Source organism: Drosophila hydei, unplaced genomic scaffold, assembly GCF_003285905.1.
Source record: "Drosophila hydei strain 15085-1641.00,03,60 unplaced genomic scaffold, DhydRS2 tig00008116-arrow-pilon, whole genome shotgun sequence".
Classification (NCBI taxonomy): domain Eukaryota; kingdom Metazoa; phylum Arthropoda; class Insecta; order Diptera; family Drosophilidae; genus Drosophila; species Drosophila hydei.
Genome location: NW_022045829.1, coordinates 553,920 through 578,416, shown reverse-complemented (window position 1 = coordinate 578,416; position 24,497 = coordinate 553,920). Strand labels below are relative to the sequence as shown.

The following is a 24,497-nucleotide window of genomic DNA, read 5'->3' as shown; positions in this document are numbered from 1 at the left end:
CTTTGCTTTGCTCTGCTCATCAATAATCGCCATGGAGTGAGTCTTTGAAATGGGTTTTAAATTGCATATTTTAAGAGGCGCTGCCTGTCAGTGCAGCCATTAGGGGTAGTCCCTGCTGCAAAATGCAAAATGCGTTCAAAATGAAAACTTTAAGTAAACAAGCGTCGATGGTGTTTTGGTTGACTGCAGGCGCTGATTCACTGACTTTGGAGTGTCCTTTAACAAGTCAGGGGCAACAGCTAAAAAACCTACCCACACACACACACACAGAGGGAGAAGTAACCAGGCAACATGCAAAAGCCTTTACTGTGCAGCGCATAAATGCGAGCTTTTCCCATTTTCCAGCACGAAATGCAGATGTGCCTTTTATTTTCTATAGTTCATCTCTGTGTGTGGGGGTGTATCTAAGCTATTTATACTATTTCTTTTTGTTTTTCGTAACTGCTAATTGGCTGCTATTTATGGCGCACACATAGAATAGTTGCTCTGACTAAAAAGCAAAGGATTTTAGCAATTTTATTGTATTCTAAGAAATTTTCAATGCTGACAGTTTTAATTTAGTATGTAGACTTTGCATCTGACCCACACAGAAATTTCAGAACTGCTTTGTGGCTTAAGCATTCATTGTAAATTTTCTAAATAATTTTTGTTAACATAAGATCTGAAGCTCAAATCGAAATTTTTTATGGGGATTTTACAGAATAAAACTTTTTTTAACATATGTAAATTCTTTGATATTAAATGCAGTCAAGCTTATTAATTTCTTTTTTTAATACATAACATTAGTTTCTCCTTTGTAATACTTTATATACAATTTAAAGATTTTTTTAAAAATACTTTTCAGTGCAATTTTGAAAACAAAACTCTGTTAATTTAAAAATTTAAAAAAATTAGTTTTAACTTAAATGCTCTTTGATGATTCTATATTGTGTTAAGAAATTTTTATTAATTTTTGCAACTAAAAAATAAGCTTTAACTAAAATTTTATTACTTTTTATAAATATCGTGCATCACTTGATACTAATCGAATTTCTTTTCCTATGTTTGCAGTTCTCTCTCTCTCTGTTTGTGGTAAGTCTCTAAAATATTATATCATAATTTCTCGCTTTGGCTGGCTAATTGGCCCAAATTTGCCAGTGGTCAAGTCGAACGGAAATCTGGTAATTGAAATTGGATAAGCCAAATTGATTGATTGGCCTTGCCGAAGTCAAGGCAAGAGTGGAATTGATTAGCTGCAGCCGTCAATGGCACAGCTCAAAGAGCTCAAAATTTAAATTCATTTTGGCATCATTTAAAAACTGAAAATTCTATCCCCAACTAATGGGTCGTGCACCATTGCGAACTATGACAAATTATTCGCTATCTTTTATTCAGCTCCATCAGGCAGAAAGCTTTTTGTTTTTTTGGGTCGCTTTCGCATGCTCATTGTGAGCAAATACGTGCACAAGCACTTGTGTGTGTGCACACATACATGCTCTGTGCACTCGTATCTGCATTTGCATTGTTTTTCAGTTTATGGTTTTTGGGCTTGGGAGCGGTGCACACAAAGGAGCATATTAGCACTTGAGGGGCATTTGTCGAAGGCAAGAAATATGTGATGAGATTATTTCTTTAAAAATTCTGAAAATACTTAAAATTTATTTAATAAATTTAAATAAATGAAATATATAAAAAAATAAAACAAACAGCTTAAAATAAATTTGATAATAATATATTTATTTTTAAATTATTAAAATCAATCTAGCTTTTGGGCTAAACTCTTTATTCCTTTAATTTTATACAAGTTCTTTCATACAAGTTTTTTATTTTAACTCTTAATTATTATTAAATATTATTTAATTAAAAATGAATTAATTCGAATTTCCAAGATAATCCTAGTTCTTAGGAAATAGTCTGAAAATCTTAGCTTACTTTTTCCAGTTTGCTACTTTAGTTGTTTACCTGATTTAAGGCAGTTTTTTAAGTCAACAGCTGCTTTTAACTGTAGCAGTTCTGAAGGCCCCTAGAAACCCCAAAAGGTGCGCATAGAAAGCGCAACACGCGAGCTTCAACTGTGCCGAGCTCTGTTATTGGTGTCAACTCAAGACAATTGCCATTGTTACCGCTGTGCTGCACTCACATCAAAATGAGGGTGTGAATGTATGTGTGTGTGTGTGTGGCAGCAACATTTTATTATTATTATGACGAGTCCTAAAAGGATGTCAACAAACATGCAACTGCTCACAGCGAGACACGTGGCTAAGCTCATAATGGAAACTCATTCGCATCAACCTGAGCACTGGCACTCACCCACACGCACACACTAACATGATGGCTTGCCACTTTTAAGTGGGCGTGGCATGCAATGTGTCAGCAGCTTTATGCACTCTGCTTGTAATTTTCAGCTTCGAGCGCCCAGTCCTGTCATCAGCTGCCGTCAGCCATGGCGTATGCGTAATTTGTAATTGCAAAGAAAAAACACAGCATCCAACTCGATGATGAACTTCAGCCAAGATAAACTTGAGCATAGTTTATGGTGAAGAATCTCAAAATTTGACTCCTTGAGGGCTTTTGCAGCAAAGCCAAAAAAATAGCAAAAACTTGTTGCATACTTTCGAGCGTTCGCTCGTTCGCTCGCTCGCTCGTTGCGCCAGCAAATCGAATGAAATTTGTAATCTAAAACGTTTGCACCTGCCTGCCACTGCTTGGAGGTATATTCTTAAACGCTCGCCACCCCCCAATATTAAAGGCACATATTTTTAACTTTAACCTTCCACATTTTGAATGCCTGAAGGCGGCGCATAAATTGGATGGCCAAAGACATGTGTCAATTTTTAGAGCTTTAAGGCACATTTAACTAAGCAGATATCAAATATATTTATATTATATATGTGTTCATCTATATATTGACATTGATTGGCCACGGTCTGGCAATCTGGCAATCTGGCCACAGCAGGATGCGGAACACTAAAGCGAACAGCATTTCGCTTGGCAGCCTTTTTGACTAATTGACCTGTGGACCCGTGGATGGCCCAATCGAGGAGTTCAGCTAACCGGGCTTCAGCTGCAAACCAAGGCAAAAAACCTATTAATAAAAGCCCGAGAAATGCTCACGCTTAATTAAGCTATCGATTTGTAGCTACAAAACGAACAAAGCGAAAAAATAACCGACACTCATGCAGATTAATGAAAAAGAAACATAATGAACGCATGGGAAAACACACACTTTCATGATCAGAATGAGTTTTGAATATATAAATATATTAAAATAAAATACATATCAGTTACGGCTGGCAATAAGTCAAAGTAATCAAAATAAATCAAATTCACATTGCTCATCAATTAACATTGATTTGGGTTAAGCAACATCAGAGCAAGAAACACATTTTTTTTACTGCTTATTTACGATCAAGACCTCAGACTCTGGGAGCTTGTCTCTGACTAAACTTGACTATAGTTGTTATTGCCATTTCTTATAGGTTTTATTCTTAATTTTGTTTAATATTTTTATATAAACATAATATATTTAATTTATAATTTATCATATCATATAAAAATCATATTCATCATATTATGTAAAAATAAAAATTATTATATAAATTGAAATTATAGATTAAAACTTTTTTATATATTTTTTATAACTCACATTAAAATTTCATTTATGTTTGCATATTTCAGTAGAATCATTAATTCTACCTGCTTCACCTTTGAGCTGCTTTACGCACCTGAGTGAGCTTTACTCATTTGCATGTTGCATTATCATAAAAAGAAAAAAAGTTTAAAATGCTTTTAATATAATTTATGTTTTAATGACTTGTCTCTTTTGTGTTTCTTATTTATGTTTGGTGTTTTAATAACAAAAATAAAATATAATCCTTTTTAAAGAAAAATGTTTTAATATTTATTCGTATTTTAATTTTTTGTTTAAATTTAAAAAATTGCATTAATATTTATTATATTTCCTTTTTTTTTTTTGTTTTCTTTTCTTTCTTAATAATTGAAATAACTTGATTTGTTAAACTTTTTTTTCAAGTTTCTATTTTAAATTCTAAGCTCAGTCTCAAGTTCGAGTGACTACTGTAGTGTATAATTACATTTAATTTGATTATGTGTTCTGGCAGCTCTTGGCCTTTCCCTTTAAGCTGCGGTTAGACACTCGCTAAGGGCACTTAATAAGGCATATTTAAGTATGTTGAGAGCCTCAGAGAGACGCCTTGATATAGATAACCAGATTATAATAAGTAGAGGCTTAAGTAGCTTAGGTATTCACAGACACAGACACACGCAAACACACACACACACATGTGTGTGTAACACTTGTTGTTATTTATGGCAAAGTGTGTTTAGCTTATTGACACTTTCGCAAGAATTCATAAAAATGAATTTTTCAACATTTTTGATCGATGGCAACGGCAGCTAAGGAAGAAGTCAAGCAATACGCAATAAACGTAATTAATAACCTTGTCATACGCGCTTAGAGCCAAAAGGTGAAGATACATTTCATTAGCGAAATTGCAAGGGGAGAGTTTGAAGCAAGTGGGGCAAAGGGAGAGGTAGGTGGGGGGAAATGAGATGGAAATTGTGTACATTGACAGCTGGAGTTGCACACATAAATTGTGTAAGAAAACGCAAATATGAGCACGGCGATTGCTGAGCTGACAGGAATTATGTAAACAGGTTTTGCAGCTGAAGAAAATATCTCAAGACGGAACTGAACTTTAACACTGAGCGATGAGTAGCGGCTTATGGAAATGTGGCCAGCAACCAGCAGAGTTGTATAACGCGCACACACACACATGTGTGTTTGAAGGATATTTAGGACATCTCACAAATACCTTTTGCATTATTTCATTTGACCTGTTGAAGATTCGTAACGAGTCGAAAATGTCAATAACATTTGCATAATGCGTTCGCCACATGTGCTCGATAGTGCCTCTGGCTGTCCTTTGCAAAGCTCGCTCCAAACTTAGCCAGGGGGCAACAGGACATTGGCACAGCTAGTTTATGCAAACAATATACATACGGTTCACTTAGCGGACTATTACTTGCCACTTACGACTGTTCCTATTCCTATTCCTGAACTGATTCAGAAACTTTTGTGCCGGAGGACAACAAACCCAAACAACGAGGTCGTAACGACAATTCAAGTGGATCTGTGCCTCGGCCACACCTCCGACACCTGCAGATGCACTCAACTAGCCATTGTTGATTTTGTGCGAGAATAAAGTTTGTGCATGTGTGTGTGTCCGAAGCGACTGTTGCGACAAGTGTCTAGACAAAAGAACTGAGTACAAAGTAAATGTGGGTCTAACAAAAATATTGAACACTTTCTATATCCTCGATATCCTTGAATTAAATTAGTCCAATAACAATTATTAGCTCTGCATTGTATTTTGTTTATCTACATAGATAAATGCCCTTCAATGTCGTTGACTTATATAAGTGAGGTGAGAGGGTTTGTGCTTAATAAAAGTTAAAGTTAGTTAGCTTAGCTTGCTTCAATTTATGATACAAATAAAATAATTATCACATATTTAATTTTACTCTCAAATCTAAGTACATATAAGTATTTAAGCTTAAATACTAATCATCCTTTAAAAAATCCTTCATTTATATTTTCTAAGCTCAAACTGTTCCCATTCAAATGCCGCTTTAAATATCAATTTGAAGCCTTTAGGCAAAGTGGTCCACTTAGCTAATATGGTGTCCAATTTGAATCCAACTGCAAGCTGACGCACAGACATACAAGCATACTCACTCACTCTCGCATTCGCACTCACACACACACACACATATATGGGGAAACAGTTTCAGCTTACAGTTTGCTGCTACTTCAGCAAACCGAACTCTTTCCGCTCAGCCGATTGCCGACTGCAGCTTATAGCAGCAATGCAAAGTGCCCACTGCTAAAGTACTTAGTGTGAAATTTGCGTAAATGAGTGGAGAGAATGTTGGCCAAAGCAAACATCCAAATGAGTGAGAGTGCGAGTGAGGGAGGCAAGCAAAGGGAAGCGACAACTAAAACAACGGTACTTGCTTTACAGTTGCAATCTGAGCTAGAGATGAGCATGATTCGCAATGCGATAGCACGATATGAAGAATGATGCAGTAATAAAATAAATAAAATAATAATTAGAAATTATAACTAATTACTTAATTTTCGTTTCATTTTCCGACAACAATTAAGGGAATCCGCTCTTTTTAATATATTTTTGTTATGTTATTCACTCTCGTATCGCGATAGTTAAAAAATACACGCTTCCATGCACTAAGTCAAAGTCAAAGTTATTCACCTCTTAAGTCTTGTGTAGCTGTCACATTAAGGCTTTCGCAAACCGTCGCTAAAAATCGGCAAACGAACAAATATCCAACCGAAGCGACGGGTGTCATTTCAACACCCAGTGCGCTCACTTCATTTCCACTCCCTCTCTCTCTCGCTCATACTCCCTTTCTGTGTCAGTGTCCCGCTGAGCTTCGGGTGGCTCAAAATCCCCAGCAATTTGTCGAAACAACTCGCATTACATTACAAAACGATGTGCAAATAGAAATGGGGCTGTCAGCAAACTAAAGGGACTTTGGCCCAAACGGTCGCCGCAAAGTATGCAATGATTTTTTGTGTTTAGCCAAGACTTTAACGCAACTATTAAATAACCTAAAAAGAGTTAGCAACTATTTGATGTGCGAGAGAGAGAACTATGGTTTTCTGCAACTTTTTTTGGCTAATGTGTCACGTTTTCAGTGCTAGAAAATAGTTGTACGAGCGTCTGGTTTTTTATGTCTACATAAATTGATGGCATATTGCTAATAAATACCAATTTCGCAAACTTAGTTTACTGAACTAGTTGAGATGAAGTTGTGGAATTTGTTATTAGAATTTAAATGTTTTTAGAAAGTCAAAATTAATTTAAGATAAATCACATTTTGTCATTATAATTTCATTGTTATATTTATTAAATTTTGTATATTTTGAATACAATTTTATTTATTTATATTAAAGCTCTACCAGGAAATTCAATTTTCTGTATACCAAATAAAAATTGTTTTTCTCATATGAAATTTGAAACTCGTGTGTAACTTCTTTTATGGTCTCGCAGCATGTGGCCAAGAAAAATCTCATTTGCCCTGCAAACTTAAAGCCAAATATGAAATTTCTATAATTTGTGCCGAACTTTTGGCGCTGGCTAAAAATGCTGATACATAAATTGATTAGCCCAAATGTGTTGCAATAAAATGGTCTAAGCTGTCCATTACGTCCATTACAGGGAAACCAACAAGACCAACGGGAACTTTGACGCCTCTTCGGGGACTCCCCGAGCCGCAAATGTTCAAAAAGAAAAACAAAACCGAAAAATTCTCGTATTCGGCTACATAAAAAATACATTTGTGTCTGCAAATGTTGCAAATGTGTACGTTGCGTGTTGCATACTTTTCTTTTCTTTCAACTTTGTTGTTGTTGTTGTGCTTTTTTTGTTTGCTTGTTCATAAACACGTTTCCCAACACTCCAATGCCAAGCTATATCAGCATTTAGCGTGTGAGTGTGTGTGTGTGCCACAAAGGCAGAGAAAGAGATTTTACGTGAATATGTGATACCACATTTATATATCCGGTGGGAGCAATGCTATTTGCGTTACACAGCATCAGGTTGCCAGTTGCCGTATTGTTCTAAATACCCTAGAAATGTCACATAGGCAGGATATTAGCTTAAATTAAAATATATTACCATTATGCTAAAAATAAAGATGATTTATTATAATTATGTTAGCTGACAGAATACAACAATGTTGAAACATCATGCTGAGCCCACGCTGTTAGAAACCTCAGACTATTGCTCAATCGTGTTCTCCACACACGCACACAATGACATATTATCGCTCTCTTCTGTTAACATCTGTCTAAACTTAAATTTGCCTCGAGCATTTACTTGAGCGCTTACAAATTCTCTTCCTTCTGCATTTCGCTTGAGGCAAATTCACGCCTGAATTTCGGCTATCAGACACACACTCACAGTCATATATTGTCGCTCCTTTTGCTTAAAAAACCTTAAGCTTAGCTCTCGGACTTATGTGCTGCGAGCATGAGCGTTGAGATATTCGTTCTCTTTTGCTTTTTGATTGAGGCGAATTTACGCTCCTTCTCTATCTAAGGTTTGTGTGCTCATTTGAGGCTGAGATCAACATTGCGCTGTTGTGACATAGAGAATGCAGTAAACGCCTGAAAACACTCTTTGGGAAATAAATTAAACAATTATCCCAAATAAATAACGAAATGCCCAAGTAAACTATTTTCTAATATAAATGTTTATTAGAAAAGCTAATATTCCTATTCTAAAGTTTGCTAAGTCCAAATATAAAGGTCATCTAGTAGTCACTATGTCAACTCTTTCTATCGCCCTTGCGGCGAATTCATAATGTTAATTCCATTGCCTTTAATTCCCAACCTCTGCTTCTAGATGATTTCATGAATATTGCAAAATATTCTGAATAGCAATTAAAGTTTTCAGATGAACGGAAACGGAAATGGAGGCAGAGTGAGCGTAAAAGCAGCTGCTGAAATCCACATCAATTGTGCTTGCATCGCCTACTGGAATGATTTTTGATTTAATCGACTCACAACTCGCCGGATATTATTAAAATGAAAAAAATGTTCCTAATTAGCAGCAAAGGCTTAAAAACTTGTTTGCAAATCGTATTGAAGATTAAAACAAAGAACCGTTTAAAGGTCTTATGCAAGTCCAAATGCGAATAACATTTTAACGTTTTAAGTCAAAAATCCTGAACAGCGGACAAAACTCTTTGTGTCGGGAGGACATGCAAATGTAGGCGACACTTAATTTAGTTTGTAAATTCTTGTGCATATTTTCGGGCGTGCTCGACAATGAGGTGACGGCACAAACGACAACAACAACGAGCCCAACTTTTAAATGTTGTCAACTTTGACAGCAGCCAGAAACTGTTTTTTGTGTTTAAGTTCATTGAGCAAATTATTGTGTGGGTACTTGAAGGAATTAAAGTAATGTAATGAAAACAGATTTAACATATAATTTAAATTTCTGTTAATGCTCAATACATACAATTTGTAATATATACAATGTTTATATAAATATTAAATCAGTGACATTTGTAAAATGAAATCCGAATGTGATTTACGATAAATAATGAATAATACATTTAATTAATCTTATTTTTGAAAATGTTCAAAATGTTTTCAAAATAAAGAAAAATAAATATATGAAAAAATATTAATATATTAAATTTTTTAATTAATTTTAAATATAATAATTTAAAGCTTAAAACAATTTATTGATTATTTATTGAGTTTACTTTTATGTAAATTAAATTTATTTATTTTAATTAATTTTTATACTATATTTAATTATTTTTCAAAGAAAAATATTTTTGGAAACTATAAAACTTACAAATTGAAATGTATTTGTTATTATTTATTTATTTATATTATATACTACTATTATTTATATTTATATTATTTTTTATTTTTGTATGCGCTTTTTGAAACATTTTTTAATAGTTTCTCAATAACTTCATATTTTTAACACAAAATAATGCAAATCTCTTCAGCTATTTGTTATACATTTCAACAGCATTGCGCAGCCAAGAGTCTCAACTCTCAACGCTCAACACATCAGCTGTCTGGCACTTAATTTGCCATTTAATTCGATTGTCTACTGTTTTGGCATAACAGAACACTTTCGCAGAAAATTTTGCTCTCTTTTTTGAGGGGGCGGGGGCAAGGGCGCGGTGACTGTGCGAAATATGTTTAATTAATTAACATAATTGTGGCCGCAAATGCCAAACTGTCGCCAGTTTCACGCTTCATCATGCAAATGATGTTAATGGGCTTTCAATTATGTTGATGACCTGAGCTCAGGGCCGAACCGGACGAACAAATGTTCCTAACGGCACAATTCGCACAATTCTAAGTGGAACTGGACGCAGGAACAGACAAAGAAAATAAAAAATACGAAAAAGAAGCAGAAGAAAACAAGAGTCGGAACTTTTCCGTTTTCCATTTGCCGTTTTTTTAATTTGCCAGCATCAACAGTTTTGGCCGTCTTCACTTGGCGCTTCCTGGCCGCAGGACCATGTCAGCTCTGTCAGCTCAGTCAGCGAGTCTGTTGGACTTTTTACAAAACTGTCACTCGGATTTCTGGCCATTTGATTTCGTGTGTAATTACTGCATTCAGCGGCTCATTCCACTGCTCATCGCGCCGACAAGTTCAATTTCAAGTTTTCCGGCTGCAAAACAACAGAAGGTCAAAGGCAGTCAAGGCATTAAGCTGAACCGGCTTTCGCTGTTGCTATGTCTGTAGCTGAAGCTGAAGCTGAAGTGAAACGTGCAAAAGCTGTTTTGTGGCACCAGCGAAAATTCACTTTGTCTACTAAGTAAGCTGTTGCCGAGCTTTAGACTAGTTTTTCCCTATAAATGCTATATCAATACGTCGCTTGGGTAGTTGGATATGTCTTAGTTCAGTCTAAGTGCATGTTAAGCTGCTGACAAGCTGTTAAATTTGACACAGCAGCTATGTTGAGGCAGTGCAATTTCTAGAGCTGCCATATGTTTTGCATATAACCAGATGGCAACACTGCAGCTATATATGCTAATCATAACATTTCTTCCGAAGTATTGTATATATTTATAGCTATATTGAAATAAAGAATTGTTCTATGCCTTTACTTATTTGGCAAACTTTTGACAACAAATGAAATATTTGTATTAAATTTTTCACATTTACGTCAAGATTATTGCCAGGTGGCAACACAACTAAAAATTACTAAAAATTGAATTTCTGCTTTAATTAAGCACTTCTTCTTTTTAAGAAGACATTCCAGCCTAACAAGTTATTAAGAGCCTTAAACTGCATTCGTTATATTCTATAACCCATTGATACAGCAAATTCAGGGTTTTATGATTTCTTTAAGCTGCATGTAACGAGCAATAGGAAGCTCATATAAGGTATATTCCTGCTCATGAACAAATAATCTTGAATAGTGTCAGAGCTAGAGACTTAAAGTTACACAAGAAAGCTAAAAAAAGATATCAGGAAAAGATAAAAGATATATCTTAACCTAGTTACCAACTTCTAAATCTCCTCTAAAGCATGTTTTTAGCCAATCAGAACTTCACCTAGTTGAACTAGAGCATATTCTATGAAATCCCTTTCTTATGCTAATTTAAAGCCCTGGCTATAATTATCAAATTAATTATATGGACTCTCTAGATATACTTTTTCAATGCCAGCATTAAATCCTCCCCGCCGTCTATTAACTTGTATTCAACTCACTTTCTTTATTATAACTAAGCTCATTTTCAATATATCTGCAGGGTGTCTCCTAGTCGTGCACTCTCCGACCAGTGCATTCTTGCCTTGCGCCTACCGCTTGGCCTAGCTATTCACATTGTAGCTTTATACAATTTAACACTCATTAACTAGGCTTTAGATGCAGAAACCACGAAAGAGCTTTTCAGTCTTAGGCATCAGCCTCCACTTACAATGGCGGCCTAAGCTCGTTGTGTGAGTTGTGAAAGCTGCTTACATAATAATTAAAGTCTACTTTTTCGAGGCGTACATTGGTAATTATGGTATAAATTTCAATTTCACGCCTTGTGCTAACATACACACAGCACTTAATGTTCAGCTTTGGGCGTGCTCAATGCGTACTTTGAGCGGGATGCTGCATTATCAACGAGTTTCAATCAATTTTTGCTCGATTTCAGCGCGATTTATGGGCCACATTTTATGAGCAGGCAAACAACCTGTAAATAGCTGATAAATTTCAATTTTAATAAAATCGTTGCCTACTTTTGTGGGCACTCGCCTGAACTTTAAGCTAACCTCAACTGAACTTGAGTTTCAGCCAAAAACATATCTCGGAATACATTTTTCATTTTCAATTGATGGCGAGATGATGGGAGAAACTTCTTCGTCTCGCCCGTTTATCTAAATCAGCTCAACTAGTTCTTATGTCTCTTTGTCCAGACTTTCCAACTGGGCGACATCATTATCATTATTATTATTAGTATTAGTATTATTATTATTATCAGACATGTCATGTGCTCGTCCAGTCGTCCTGTCCTGTCGCCTTGTCCTTCGCTTAATGGCTTTCGCCTGGCACACCACAAAACAACATTCTAAAGTGAGCAAGGCAGGGAGAGTGGAGTCTTTGAATGGGTTGAGTCTTGATGTCATTATTGAGACATTGACTGCGTTTGCCGATAGCCAATTGACCATTGGCTCTGTCTGGCATTAATTAATTGCAGCCAGAGTTGTTTATTTCAAGTCTAGGAAACAAAGCCTCGAGCTACATTATTTAATTAAAGTCAAGTGTGTTGAAAGCATGGAAATCATGGGGAAATACATTATCAAATATATCAATAAATATTTTCATGAATATCAAATTCAAATTGAAATCAGTCGAATGAACAATTCCCTTTTAAATACAACAACTAACAACTAAAAATATATAAAATAAAGTCAGAGACTGACTTTTATAAATAAAATTTCTTTAAAATTAGAATTATGCAAAAATGTTAAAAATGGAATAAATATTTATCATATTTTATTTATATTTAAAATGAAATTACTTTTAAAATTGAAAAGCTACACATACATGACTTAAAATGAAATTTTTATACATTTTCCAGCTAAGCAGGCAATCATTAAACTTTCAATCAAAATCAAAGTTGTTGAGAGACAGTTTCGAGATCTGTCTGCCAGTTGCTCTTAAGCAACTGTTGCCCAAAACTTATTTAGCTGTAATGGCGCAGTAACAGCCTGTCAAAAGAGTTTTTGCTGGATAAGCCGGAAGACAGCAAAAAATAAAATTAGTTTTTGTATATATATAAAGAGATAGAGAGAGGGGGAGATAGAGATAGAGGCAGACACACTGCAGCATCAGACATAAGTTTAGGCAAGTTAAAGCGACTGCCATCGACTGCTTAATACACGCTTACAGTTAAATTTATTTACTAAATATACACTTTACTATATAATTATATATATCTAGCTGCAGAATAGGTCAAAAGTTGGGAACTCTACTTTTGAAACTGGGATTGCTGCAGCACTCAGAAGGCGTCTACAAAATCTAATCTGATAACTAATATCTTAAATGGCTAAATTTTTTTAAGATAATATATTATATATGAGAGATAAGGCAAATTCCTTAGTTACCATAAATTATTTAAAGTTAAAGCGACTGCCATCGACTGCCTAATACACGTTTACAGTTACATTTATTTACTAAATATATACTTTACTATATAATTATATATATCTAGCTGCAGAATAGGTCAAAAGTTGGGAACTCTACTTTTGAAACTGGGATTGCTGCAGCACTCAGAAGGCGTCTACAAAATCTAATCTGATAACTAATATCTTAAATGGCTAAATTTTTTTAAGATAAGATATTATATATGAGAGATAAGGCAAATTCCTTAGATACCATAAATTATTTAAAGTTCGTATGTAGAGAAACTTAAGTGTGAATAATCGGCACGACTTAGCACTCTGAATTAGCTTTCCTTTGACTCACATATTTGTTTATTATAACTTAGCAACAAGTTTCAGCACACAAAAGATTGAGGAGAAGTTATATTTAAGTCGAAAAATTGGGTAGACGTTGCGTCCATTCAAATTTGTAACTAAAACTATATCAACGTCTGTCCAAGAGACTTTCCAGTTCTGTCATCAGCAGACTCTGCTATTGACTGCTGATTTGTCTTCATCTTGCTATGCTCTAAATATTTGAGAACTCTGCGGGCCTGTCCCAAATTCTTTGCTCCAGTTGGCATATGCTGTTTGTTCACCTGTAAATGAGGTCAACAGGTATTGGCCTGGTATTTGAGTAATCTTTTACATATCTTCACACTTTGTTATACAACCATATAGACGAGTATATAAATAAAATGTCAAGTCTCTTGCCTCAAAGAAAACAAAAAATTTCCGTAAATACCGACAGTCTCACAGGCAGAAGGAACATCAGACATAGCCAATATGCCCTTTTATATAAAAGTATAAGTTTGCTTTGATAAAATGCTAAAGCTGTAGCTGAAGGCTTTTCCTATGTTTAAAGCTGCACCATTTTCCGCTTGAAGTGGTTATTACAAATGAGGCTAAAAGAGACATCAATTGCTGCGTAATTTTAGACATTTCTTGACAATACACACACACACACACGCACACATACCTACACATAATGAAATACTTTGTTAGATTTTTCATAAGCCCAATATATTGCGGGCCGGTTTTGTTTGGGCTTGGCCTATATATTTATTGACGTCTTTTTGCACTGGATATTGATAAATTTATATTGGATTTGTGTGCTTTTCCAGCACTGCCTCATTCGAGGCTTAAGTGCTTATTTGTCCTTGTGTTTCTGTTATTTGTAATTCGAGTTTGAGTTTGTGCACCAAATTGATGACCCATGTGCTCTGTCAGCTTTACCGCCCAGCTACGCCTCCGCTCAGCAGAGTCCATCATAGCTCGCAGTCCAAGTGCATTGAGCTGACACGTGTCCGGGCATCTCACAAAAGTTTAAACAAAATCAAAACCCAACCATCATAATCTGTGCCCCCCAAAAAAAAAAACAAACAGAGTTGAAGCACTTCAGCTGCCTAAAGCTGCTTATGTAAATGATTTTAAGTGCTCCTGCGCCTAAGTAAAAGGCTCAAAATATGTTTGCCAAATATTTAGGTCGAGCCTGCGCTTGCCCTTTAAATGTTTTTCTTCTCATAATTCTCAAAAAGAGCGCACGTTAAAGTTTTTGAAAATTTTCGGAGAGAAAAGCAAAATTCAACAGATGAAAATCATAAATTATGCTCTTTATTCTTTTACTTTGTTTACCTAAGATTCACAATGCCTAAGGCTAAAAATCACATGAATAAACAGAAAATGCTTGATCTTGGCTTTTTTACAGTTTTTCGTCCAGTTAGCAAGCTGAAAGAATATATTTATACCTATTTAAAAATATTAATATATTATTTTCTATTACTTTGTGTATATTTCAAATATAAAAGAAATTTATAAATTGCTCTTTTTTATAATTCAAATCAATCTCATAGAGAATATTTATTATATCACCCCAAGCAGAAGTTTGTTGTCTACTTTATGCCACACACCTATTTACACACATATTTATCTTCTTCGTTTTTATTTCTTACCCTCAACACAGATTTGTTTGTTATTGTTGTTGGTCTATTCATGAAATGTGGCAAGCGGATTGTAGCTAATCCAGTGCAGAGGCCCAAGCGTTTGGCTGATTGTTGTCCTTGTGCCCAAAGGACACTTTCAATTGAAAATTTTCCTTCGGCTGGCCAATCAATCAATGCGCAGGCAAAGGCTTTGCATTTCTGACAGCCACGCGCACAAAATTCAAGCGAACAAGCGACAAAAATTAGCTTTAAACTAACTTTAAATAAACTTTGACTAGATTTGCCGCTAGGGAAAAGGCGATTACGAAAGGCACAAAAAAGGCAGAAATATTAAAATAAAAACAGAAGTTGTAACTTTGTCACGCCCTCTGGCTGTGCCTAGCACAGACAATGCCATAACAATTGAGGCTGAGCAACAACAACAACAACAACAAGTAAGAATTACATTCGTTTCCAACTTCCGGCATCACGTAGCCGCAACGTAGTCCACTGAAAGTCTGCACCAAATTCCCAGCGTCCGGCATTTACAAATAGTCGAGTTTCTTTTTTGCGCGTTGGTCTGTTAATAATTATTTGCATGGAGTGGGCAGGGGGAACGCCGAGGAGGCAAGGAGTCTGTTTCGTTAAATTGGAAAAGGGTAAATTTGACTTTTATTAATGCGCTTCACACTTCTGGTATGCCATAATGAAAGGGAACTGAATGCGCAAGTATTTTGGCCAAATATTTACGTTGCGTTTACAGTTAACAGTTTGGCTCTTGCTTGGTAAACTTTTCCAGTCTTAAGTTTTATAGTTATTGAATGGAATTTTGCACAAAAAATTAAAAGTCTAAAATGAAAGTAAAGCACAAATTTGTTGTCTGCTTGATAAAATTAATTGTTAAAGAGTTCATTAATCATTATTTCAGTAATTTTTAATTTGCTTTGTTTTTATTTATTTATATGAATAATTTTTAAAATTTTATATCGATTACTTATCGCCTTCTACTCCCTGATTTCTCTTAAGAAAAAATATTATGGCCTGTTAAACTAGTTTAATTTTTTCTTCTTTTGCTTATCAAAAGTTGACATCTTGTGATTGGTTTGTGATTTTCTGACCTCGTCACTAGGAAGTTTAATCTAGCAAAAGGGGGATTTTTTGCTGTCGGTCTGACCAAGCTGAACATTAGGCCGCAACCCCTCCCTCAGAACTTAATCGAAATGCTGCACAATTGTTGGCCTGAGTTTGGCTTTGCTGTCGAAGATAACTCAGCAAATGTTGGCTGGAAATGATTTGTTGGCATTGCAGCCAGTCAAATGGCGACTCTGGCCAGCTAGGCAAGTATGTAAATCGTGTGTGTCTGTGTGTGTGTGGGTGTCTGTGTGATGAAATGTGCAGCCCGTCAGCGCGACATTTGTGACGTTTGTCAAAATTGAAAGTGATTTATCATCGTTGACCAGCCAATTGCTCCTGCTGCCCCTGCGCTTCATCATTTTGCTGGGCCGTCGCATAAATGACGAATGAGTTGTGCTAAATTTTGGGATAATGCTCATCTTTATCCAAGCAGCTATGCTGGCCCTTAGCCCTCAAGGCTTTAAAAACAAGACTGTCAAGCTGCCAATTGTGCGCCAAATTGAACATGATGAGGAAACAAGCAAATCGAAGGGTATATCTTATAAATGTATATATATATACATATATAGTAAACAAGCTATTAACACATTGTTCAACGTTGAGTAGCCTTAAATCACGCCTCATTGGACAGCCCAAAAAAAAAACCGCAAAGCTTTTATTTAGCCAACTTTACACTGAGCCAAAAAAAAAAGTTTTACTAAAACTAGAGAATTTGTTCTTAAATACATGAAAAAAAATAATAATCAACAAATTTGTTTATTTATAAGCTTTGCTAAAAACTTTTATTATCACTGAAAAAAATTTATTATATATTATTATGAATATTATATTAATTTATATCTTAAATATATATGTATATATATTTATATATATTTGTGAAAAATATTTAAATTAAAAAAAAAAACTAAATATAGAACTTGAAAAAAAAGGTATATATATATATATCTTTTTTTTCAAGTTCTATATTTATTTATTTTTTTTTTTCAATTTAAATATTTTTCACATTTAGTTTTTTAAGGCATATTAAATTTAGATATTTTTTATACCTTCTTCTTTAATAATATTTAAATATATATATTTTAAATTTAGTTTACTTATACATAGGTTTTTTGTACTTATTAATTTTTAATTTTACATTTATGTATTTATTTGATCATTAATTATTTAACTAATTATTGATTCATTTTATTTTTGATTGTTTATTTTCATTCTTTTAAATAACATTTCTATCAACGTTTTGTTGTGCAGTGTAATATTCTCGCATTTGCTAGTCAGGCGTAAAAACACATTGACCACGTTTAAATAGCCTTTTGGTCAAGCTAAACTAATACATTTAACACACACACACGCACACAACAGGTTGTTTTCGGCCACGACATTGACAAGGCTTTAGCTCTGCTTCTTCTTCATTTTTCCTCTCGCTCTTTTCTGTCACACATTTTATTTGCCTTTTATTTAACAATTTTTATTCTCGTTGTCCCCGAAAGGTCATTTGTGGTTGGTTGGCCAAAAAACACGTCGTCGTCGTCGTCGTCGTCGATGTTGTTGTTGTTGTTGGTGTCTGCTTTATAGCACCCCGGCCATTGGCATTAAAGCGTTTTGACAAACCCATTAGATGGCCTGTTTTGGTAGCCTTTTGGCTGAGTCGAGAACCCGAACCCGAACCCGAACCAGAATCAGAAACCACCGAACCTTGCTACGTTCCGAAAAGCCTTATTAGATTCCTGCAAGGGAAAGAGCAGCGGCGTAATCTTTTGTGTTTTATCAACGTATTTGATTAAACTTTGTTGCTGTTGCGGCTTTGCCTACTTTGTGGCTTGAGGCGTTAATCATACGCCCCATTGTGCCAGTCGATGCTCGTCGGGCTTCGCTTGACCGGGACATGTGCGTAGTTTTTTATTCACAAGAGACAACAGAGACAAACGCTCTTTCAAGCAGAAAACTTGACAAATATTAACAACCAAACCAAACCAAAAAATAAATATCTGAAATTATTCTGCCCACAGTTTATGTCCCAAAAGTGTCTCTAAGGAGCTATAAATTAGCAAGTTTTATTTAAATGCATTTTTAAGGCTAAGCTTACCTGAAGACTAATTTTTTAAAATTCTATAAAAAGTTTATTTTGAATAAATAATATTTTATAATTTATAAAATAAATAAAGACCATGAGGACATGGTACACAGTCTTAGAGCTGGAACACTCACACTTACTATGAGGATCCTCTACAGCTACTAGGAGCCTAGAGCTCCAAAACTTGACAGTAACTTTACTAGAGTCTCCCCCTTGAGATTAACCAAACAAATTCAAATATTTTGAGCCATGAACTCGTATTATGCTGTCGCTGTCGCCCGGCTGCAACCTTCCTCCTACTTTTACTATTAAACCTAATATTGCTTATAATATTCAAGACATATTCTAGGAATGTGGAAATCCATTTCATTCATAAACTAGTGAAGAAATTCCTGACATATTAATACTCAGTATATTTTCTGCGAATTTCTATTCAGTAATTAAATTCTGTTCTGGTGGCAGCTGCTTCGCCCAGTCAATTGAAATTCTCTCAGTTTTCTCGTTTATATTGAATTGATAACAGAAAAAAGCAGAAATTGAGAATTTTCATTCACACGTAGTGCAAAGTATTTGCACGCCCACTCGCAATCGTGTGGGCGTGTCACTGCAAGCTGCCGTCAAGTTATGTTGCGACAATTTCTGCTGTTGCTGCTGCTGCTGCTGCTGTTGCCTGGCCGACAGATTAAACATAGGCAGATTCTTTGGAAGTTTATTGAGAATTTATTCGCTCTGATTTCTACAACACCATTGAGAGACAATTCCTGCAAGCGGCAAGGGGAGCAGAGAAGAAGAAGTTAACAGATTGTTGGGCAAAACTTTGAGTCAACAAATTGAGTTAGACTTCAGGTGAAAAATTGCTTAAGGTCTCTTGGGCATACAAGTTGTATGGCTATTACCTCAATTTTGGCCAAACAATTAAGCCACACTGAACCTTAACTGCAAAAAAAAAACGAGTTCATTTGGAAACTTTTTCGACTAGATAAAAGCGCTTAGCTTGAAGAATGAAGAATTTATATAACAGAACTATTTTCATAAACTAGATAAAGGATTTAGGAATTTATTTATCCAAAATGCGAGTCAAAAAATCTATCTATATAGAAAAGTATTTGTACAGTAGCATTTCAGTTGAACTAAGTTTTTCCCTTTGGCATGCTGCACATAAATTTCAAATATTTCCATTGTATAACGCATATATACTAAATATTGACATAGATACATCGAAATACTCATATGCCATTCGAATCTAATGGGTTTTTCAAGAGGTCAACTTGTCAAAAGGTTAGGTGAACGGCGCACCTGTTCAATGTATCCATGTCTTCTTCTTTTTTTTGTACTATTTTATTCAATTTATTGCATATTGAGGCAAAAACAAACGAAGGCCGTGGTAAATGATGTCATGGACTAACAGTGTGTGTGTGCTACACACTCACACGCACACACATATATATATTTATATATATTTATTACACAGAATCGCATTGCGGCCACAATTAAAGCCTAAACGAATCAATAAAAATGCAATTTCAATGCACGCTTTTGCCACCGTCAAGACGTAACAGCGACAAGGGGCGTGGCATTGGGGCACATATATGAATTTATATTAAAATTCATATGCAAAAAACTTGTGGCGTAAATAAACTCGCGCAAAGTTGCGCTCTGCACTGTAATTCATTGCAAACGTCATAAATTCATTTTACAAGCGGGCAAAAAACTGAGTAGAAGCGGAAGAAGAGGAATAGTAATGCAAGGCAATTGAATTATTTATAAGATAACCGGGCCGAGTCGGCCATACACTATAAAGTAGCTGCAGAGTGTAGACAAGTCAAGTGCCACAGACTTTGCCTACTTTCGCCCAGAGGCTAAAATAAGGGAAAAATGCAGCAACAATGTGACAAAGGCAGGTGTGAAGTGCAGGTGTGTGTGTGAGTGAGTGTGAAGCGTGTGTGGGTGTGTGTGAGACTCCTTGAATAATGATAACAAATAAGCTGCCTATGCAGCGGCACATGCAAAAAAAGTAGAATAGTAGAGAGAGAGAAGTCTCCTGATGGCAGTGCCTGACTAGCAGATACCCGCTGAACTCCAAGGAAATCATGCACAAGGGACACGCCTCTTCTCAAAGCTCAATAAAGCTCAAAGATACTGAGGCTTAAATAAATTATTAACATGCTGTCTATGCCTAGATGCTGCTAGCTTTTATGCTTCGAATATAATTTTTTGTTTAAATTTGAGGGCACTAGAAAGAGAGAAATTCAAAAATATTGTGTACTCTTAGATGAAAGCTAGAGCTTTGAAGATTTTTCTGAATTAATATCGAAATAAATTCTGACTAATTATTATAACATTATTAATAAAATTGTATATATAGCAAATTCTATATCCAAGCAATCCAAATACCAAATTTGGCTAATCCAACTGCTAAAACATAAGATAAATGCACAGAAATAATTCTATAATTTATAATATAATTTATAATGTGGTATAGAAGCATCTTCGGGTAAAGCGTCAAGAGCTTAGCTCTAATATGTATCTAGATTGAAGCTTTCATAAGGACGGTCAGACAGGCAGATGGATGGCATATGGCAGATAGACGGAGAGATAGACAGATAGATAGATAGATGCATATACAAAGGGATAGATCGACAAGCAGGCGGACAGAAAGACATGAAGACAAACAGTTGGAAAAACATATAGATAGACTGCAGATGAATACGACGCAACATCAACTAATCAACAATATCGATGCAATATGCCATCTGCCATGCCCCGTTATATCAGTTACATACACTGCCATCAGAGCGAGCTACCCCAAAATATAATCTGCATACAAAATGCTACAACAATAGGCACACATTGCACTGAAGCAACCCCTATTAAAAAATTGAGAAATACAACAAAAAAATTGTCATAAACTTTGACTTCCTGCCGGCAACAGCTGAAAGGCTGTAAGGCTGTAAGGCTGAAAGACTGAAATCCAGCACCCGCAGCGGAATTCTAAATGCATAAGCATCGACGGCACCGAAGGGTGTTAAGTGCATGCGAATTATTTCCTTCTTTTTTTTTGTTTTTGTTTTTACTCTGTTTTCTTTGAGGGTTGCAAGCGATACAACGTGTCGTATACGTGATAGCATGCGTATACGTGACGGCAGCAGCAAGCGGAAATTGAATTGTAAGCAGTCAAAGGCAGTCAGGGCAATGGGCAATCAGATCAGCTAGGAGCAAAAAAAAAGAGAAGTAAAAGTAGATAAGATGAAGTGTGCAAAGGGTTGTGAAGGACTCTTAAGAGCTCAAGCTAATTGCAAGCATTAAGGTCTACTTAAATTTGATGCAGCTGAAATTTTGAGAGAAATTATTTAAGTGTACTCTGAGGAGAAGCAATTTTTCTTAATATATCGTAAATTTTCTTCTAGAGTCTTCAACATGATGTACTTGAAGTCTCAGCTTAGCTACGGCTGCGCCTTGGCGCTCTTCAGCCTGAGTCTCTTCATGCTGTCCAGCGCTGAGCTTCAAGGTAAGCATAGCCCTGATGGCAAATCCGCATGCCTAATCCATGTTCTCTGACCTCTTGCAGGTGCTCCCATCAGCAGTCTCTATGACAATTTGCTGCAGCGAGAATATGCCGGACCCGTTGTCTTTCCCAATCATCAGGTGGAGCGCAAGGCGCAGCGTTCGCCCTCGTTGCGCTTGCGCTTCGGTCGCAGCGATCCGGACATGTTGAACAACATCGTGGAGAAACGTTGGTTCGGCGATGTCAACCAGAAGCCCATACGATCGCCTTCGCTGCGTCTGCGTTTCGGTCGTCGCAGCGATCCCAATCTGCCACAGATGCGGCGCACAGCCTACGACGAACTGCTCGAACGTGAACTGACTCTCAACAATCAACAGCAGCTGCTGAATCAGCCTGCCGCTGGCTATGATGCCGACCTCTCAGAAGACTACGATGCGGGCTTCGAGCGTGCCGTGCGCAAGCCTCAGCGTTTGCGCTGGGGACGTAGCGTGATCAGCAACATTCTAGATCTGGGCAATAATCGTCTGGAGAAGGAACAGGTAGGATGAGGAGGGAAGGGAGGGCAGTTAGTATTTATACTCAAAATGAGCATATGAGAATCGCAAAGAGAGGCGATATTAAGAAGAGAGAGGAGCGTAGATCTTTTAGATCTTTTAATTACATCTTTACTTTACCTCAATCTTCATCTTCGTTCACAGCGTGAACGAGCTCAATTGGAACGGCACTGGCAGAAGTGGCAAGAGATGACACGCCTGCTGTTGGCCCTGCAGCAGCAGTATGACAACTCAGCTGGCGCAGAATCGGGCGAGGATCAGGATGAAGATCAGGATGAGGACAATGCGGAATATCAATTTCAGCGCGAGTCTCGCAAGCCCATGCGCTTGCGCTGGGGTCGCAGCACTGGCAAGGCGCCCACCGAACAGAAGGTGGGCAAAGCCAAATTGAAACTTACATTTTCATAATGACATCTCCCTTTCTTAACTCTAGCAAATGCCACTAGCTGCTGCTGGTTCCGCTGAGACAGCGTCTGTGGCGCCCAAGTCGCAGAACTAAATGAACAAATAAAACGATATGATCAAAGGACACTCTAAGCAACAACTGGGCGGAAAATATAACAATACACACACACACACAGAGACACAATACACACACCAACACAAACGCAAACGATTTGAAACACTCGTCTGAGAGACAGTTTTTGCAGGCATTTACGGTAAGCGCAGGGAGCTAAGGACACGTTCTAAAGAATACAAACATATAAGCCGTATACAAATATATATGTACTTAAATATATATATATATATATACATAACCGATTACGTGTGTACATTATAATTTTGTGCACCTACTTAATTGCGTAGGCATTTTAGCCCATGAACTTTCCAAAGTTTATGTCAAAATATTATATGTGAAAAAAATTAAATCAAATAAACTTAATTTTTAATATAAAAAAAAAATGCAAAAATTTATTGAAATATATATTATGATTTATGTGAACTTTTTAATATTTAATATATTTGTTAAATATTAAATATTAAATTTATCATGTATAAATGAATTATTTATATATATGTTAAAATTTTCAACAATTTTTTTGCTTTAAAAATTATATAAATTAAAATAATAAAAAAAATTCAAATTTACAATAATTGTTTTAAAAACTTTTATAACATTTTTAAAATTTCTAAAAATATTTTTTTTTAATTTTCTAAATTCAATTTGTTCTTTTTTTTCCCCATACATATCTCAATATATTTTATTCCTCTCAATAATTTATTTTAAGCAACTTCATGTTCGCCAAAGGTCCTTATCCTAACAAGCTCAATTAAATTGCCTCTCTAACACGTCAATCGTAATAACAAATACAAAGGAATAAATGTATATAATGGATATGGAAACACTTTTTAAAATGTAGCGCAAATTTGTTATGAAAAACAAACACTTATTTAAAAATTAAAATTATAAAAAAATGATGTAAAATCGTATTATATTTTGTTTAAATTTTAAGCAAATTTTATTACAGTTATGAAACAAAATGTTTAAAAAACATTTAAAGGCCCCCGAAAGGTGTATTACTGCAACAATTGTTATATTCTGTGTGCTAAAAATGAATTATATACATTTATCTAATACTATATATACTACATATATACTGCAAACACATATGAAAACTAAAGTGGAAAACATTAAACATATATATATATATATATTATGAATAAATATTTGTCTACTAAATGTATTGAACTTTTATTGATGTATTTTTCAAAATAAAAACAAAAACAAAATAAAATGTAAACAACAAAAATATTTACTAAAAATACAAATTCAATTAAAAAAATCCGACGACCGTTGATAACCGAAAACAATTTTTGGAATCTAACAAAATCGTTTGTATATTTTATTTACACCATCATTGAAAGTATGAAAACGTTATTAACTGCATTTGATTTACTTATAAAAGAAAACAACATTTTAAAATAATATCAGACAAATTATAATATATTAGGCGATACTAGGAAGGCAACTTTCGGAAAGCTGTCGAACCGGACATATACACATATGTATATGCATATAACCATATAATAACATGAACTAAAATTAATGTAAATAAAATGCTGAATGCACGCAAAACATATTTTACCCGATATAAACAAATACATACT

The 24,497-nt window shown here is 35.4% G+C and overlaps 1 protein-coding gene across 1 annotated transcript; it reads left to right on the top strand.

Moving 5' to 3' along the window:
- The first annotated feature begins 1,047 nt into the window (after nt 1-1,047).
- On the top strand, nt 1,048-23,168 carry LOC111596304 (short neuropeptide F). The gene is made up of 5 exons (XM_030224672.1): nt 1,048-1,071; nt 21,737-21,837; nt 21,898-22,373; nt 22,533-22,760; nt 22,822-23,168. Exons 2-5 carry the CDS (start codon nt 21,747-21,749, stop codon nt 22,885-22,887), a joined length of 861 nt encoding a protein of 286 aa, XP_030080532.1. The 5' UTR covers nt 1,048-1,071; nt 21,737-21,746; the 3' UTR covers nt 22,888-23,168.
- The last annotated feature ends 1,329 nt before the right edge of the window (nt 23,169-24,497 follow it).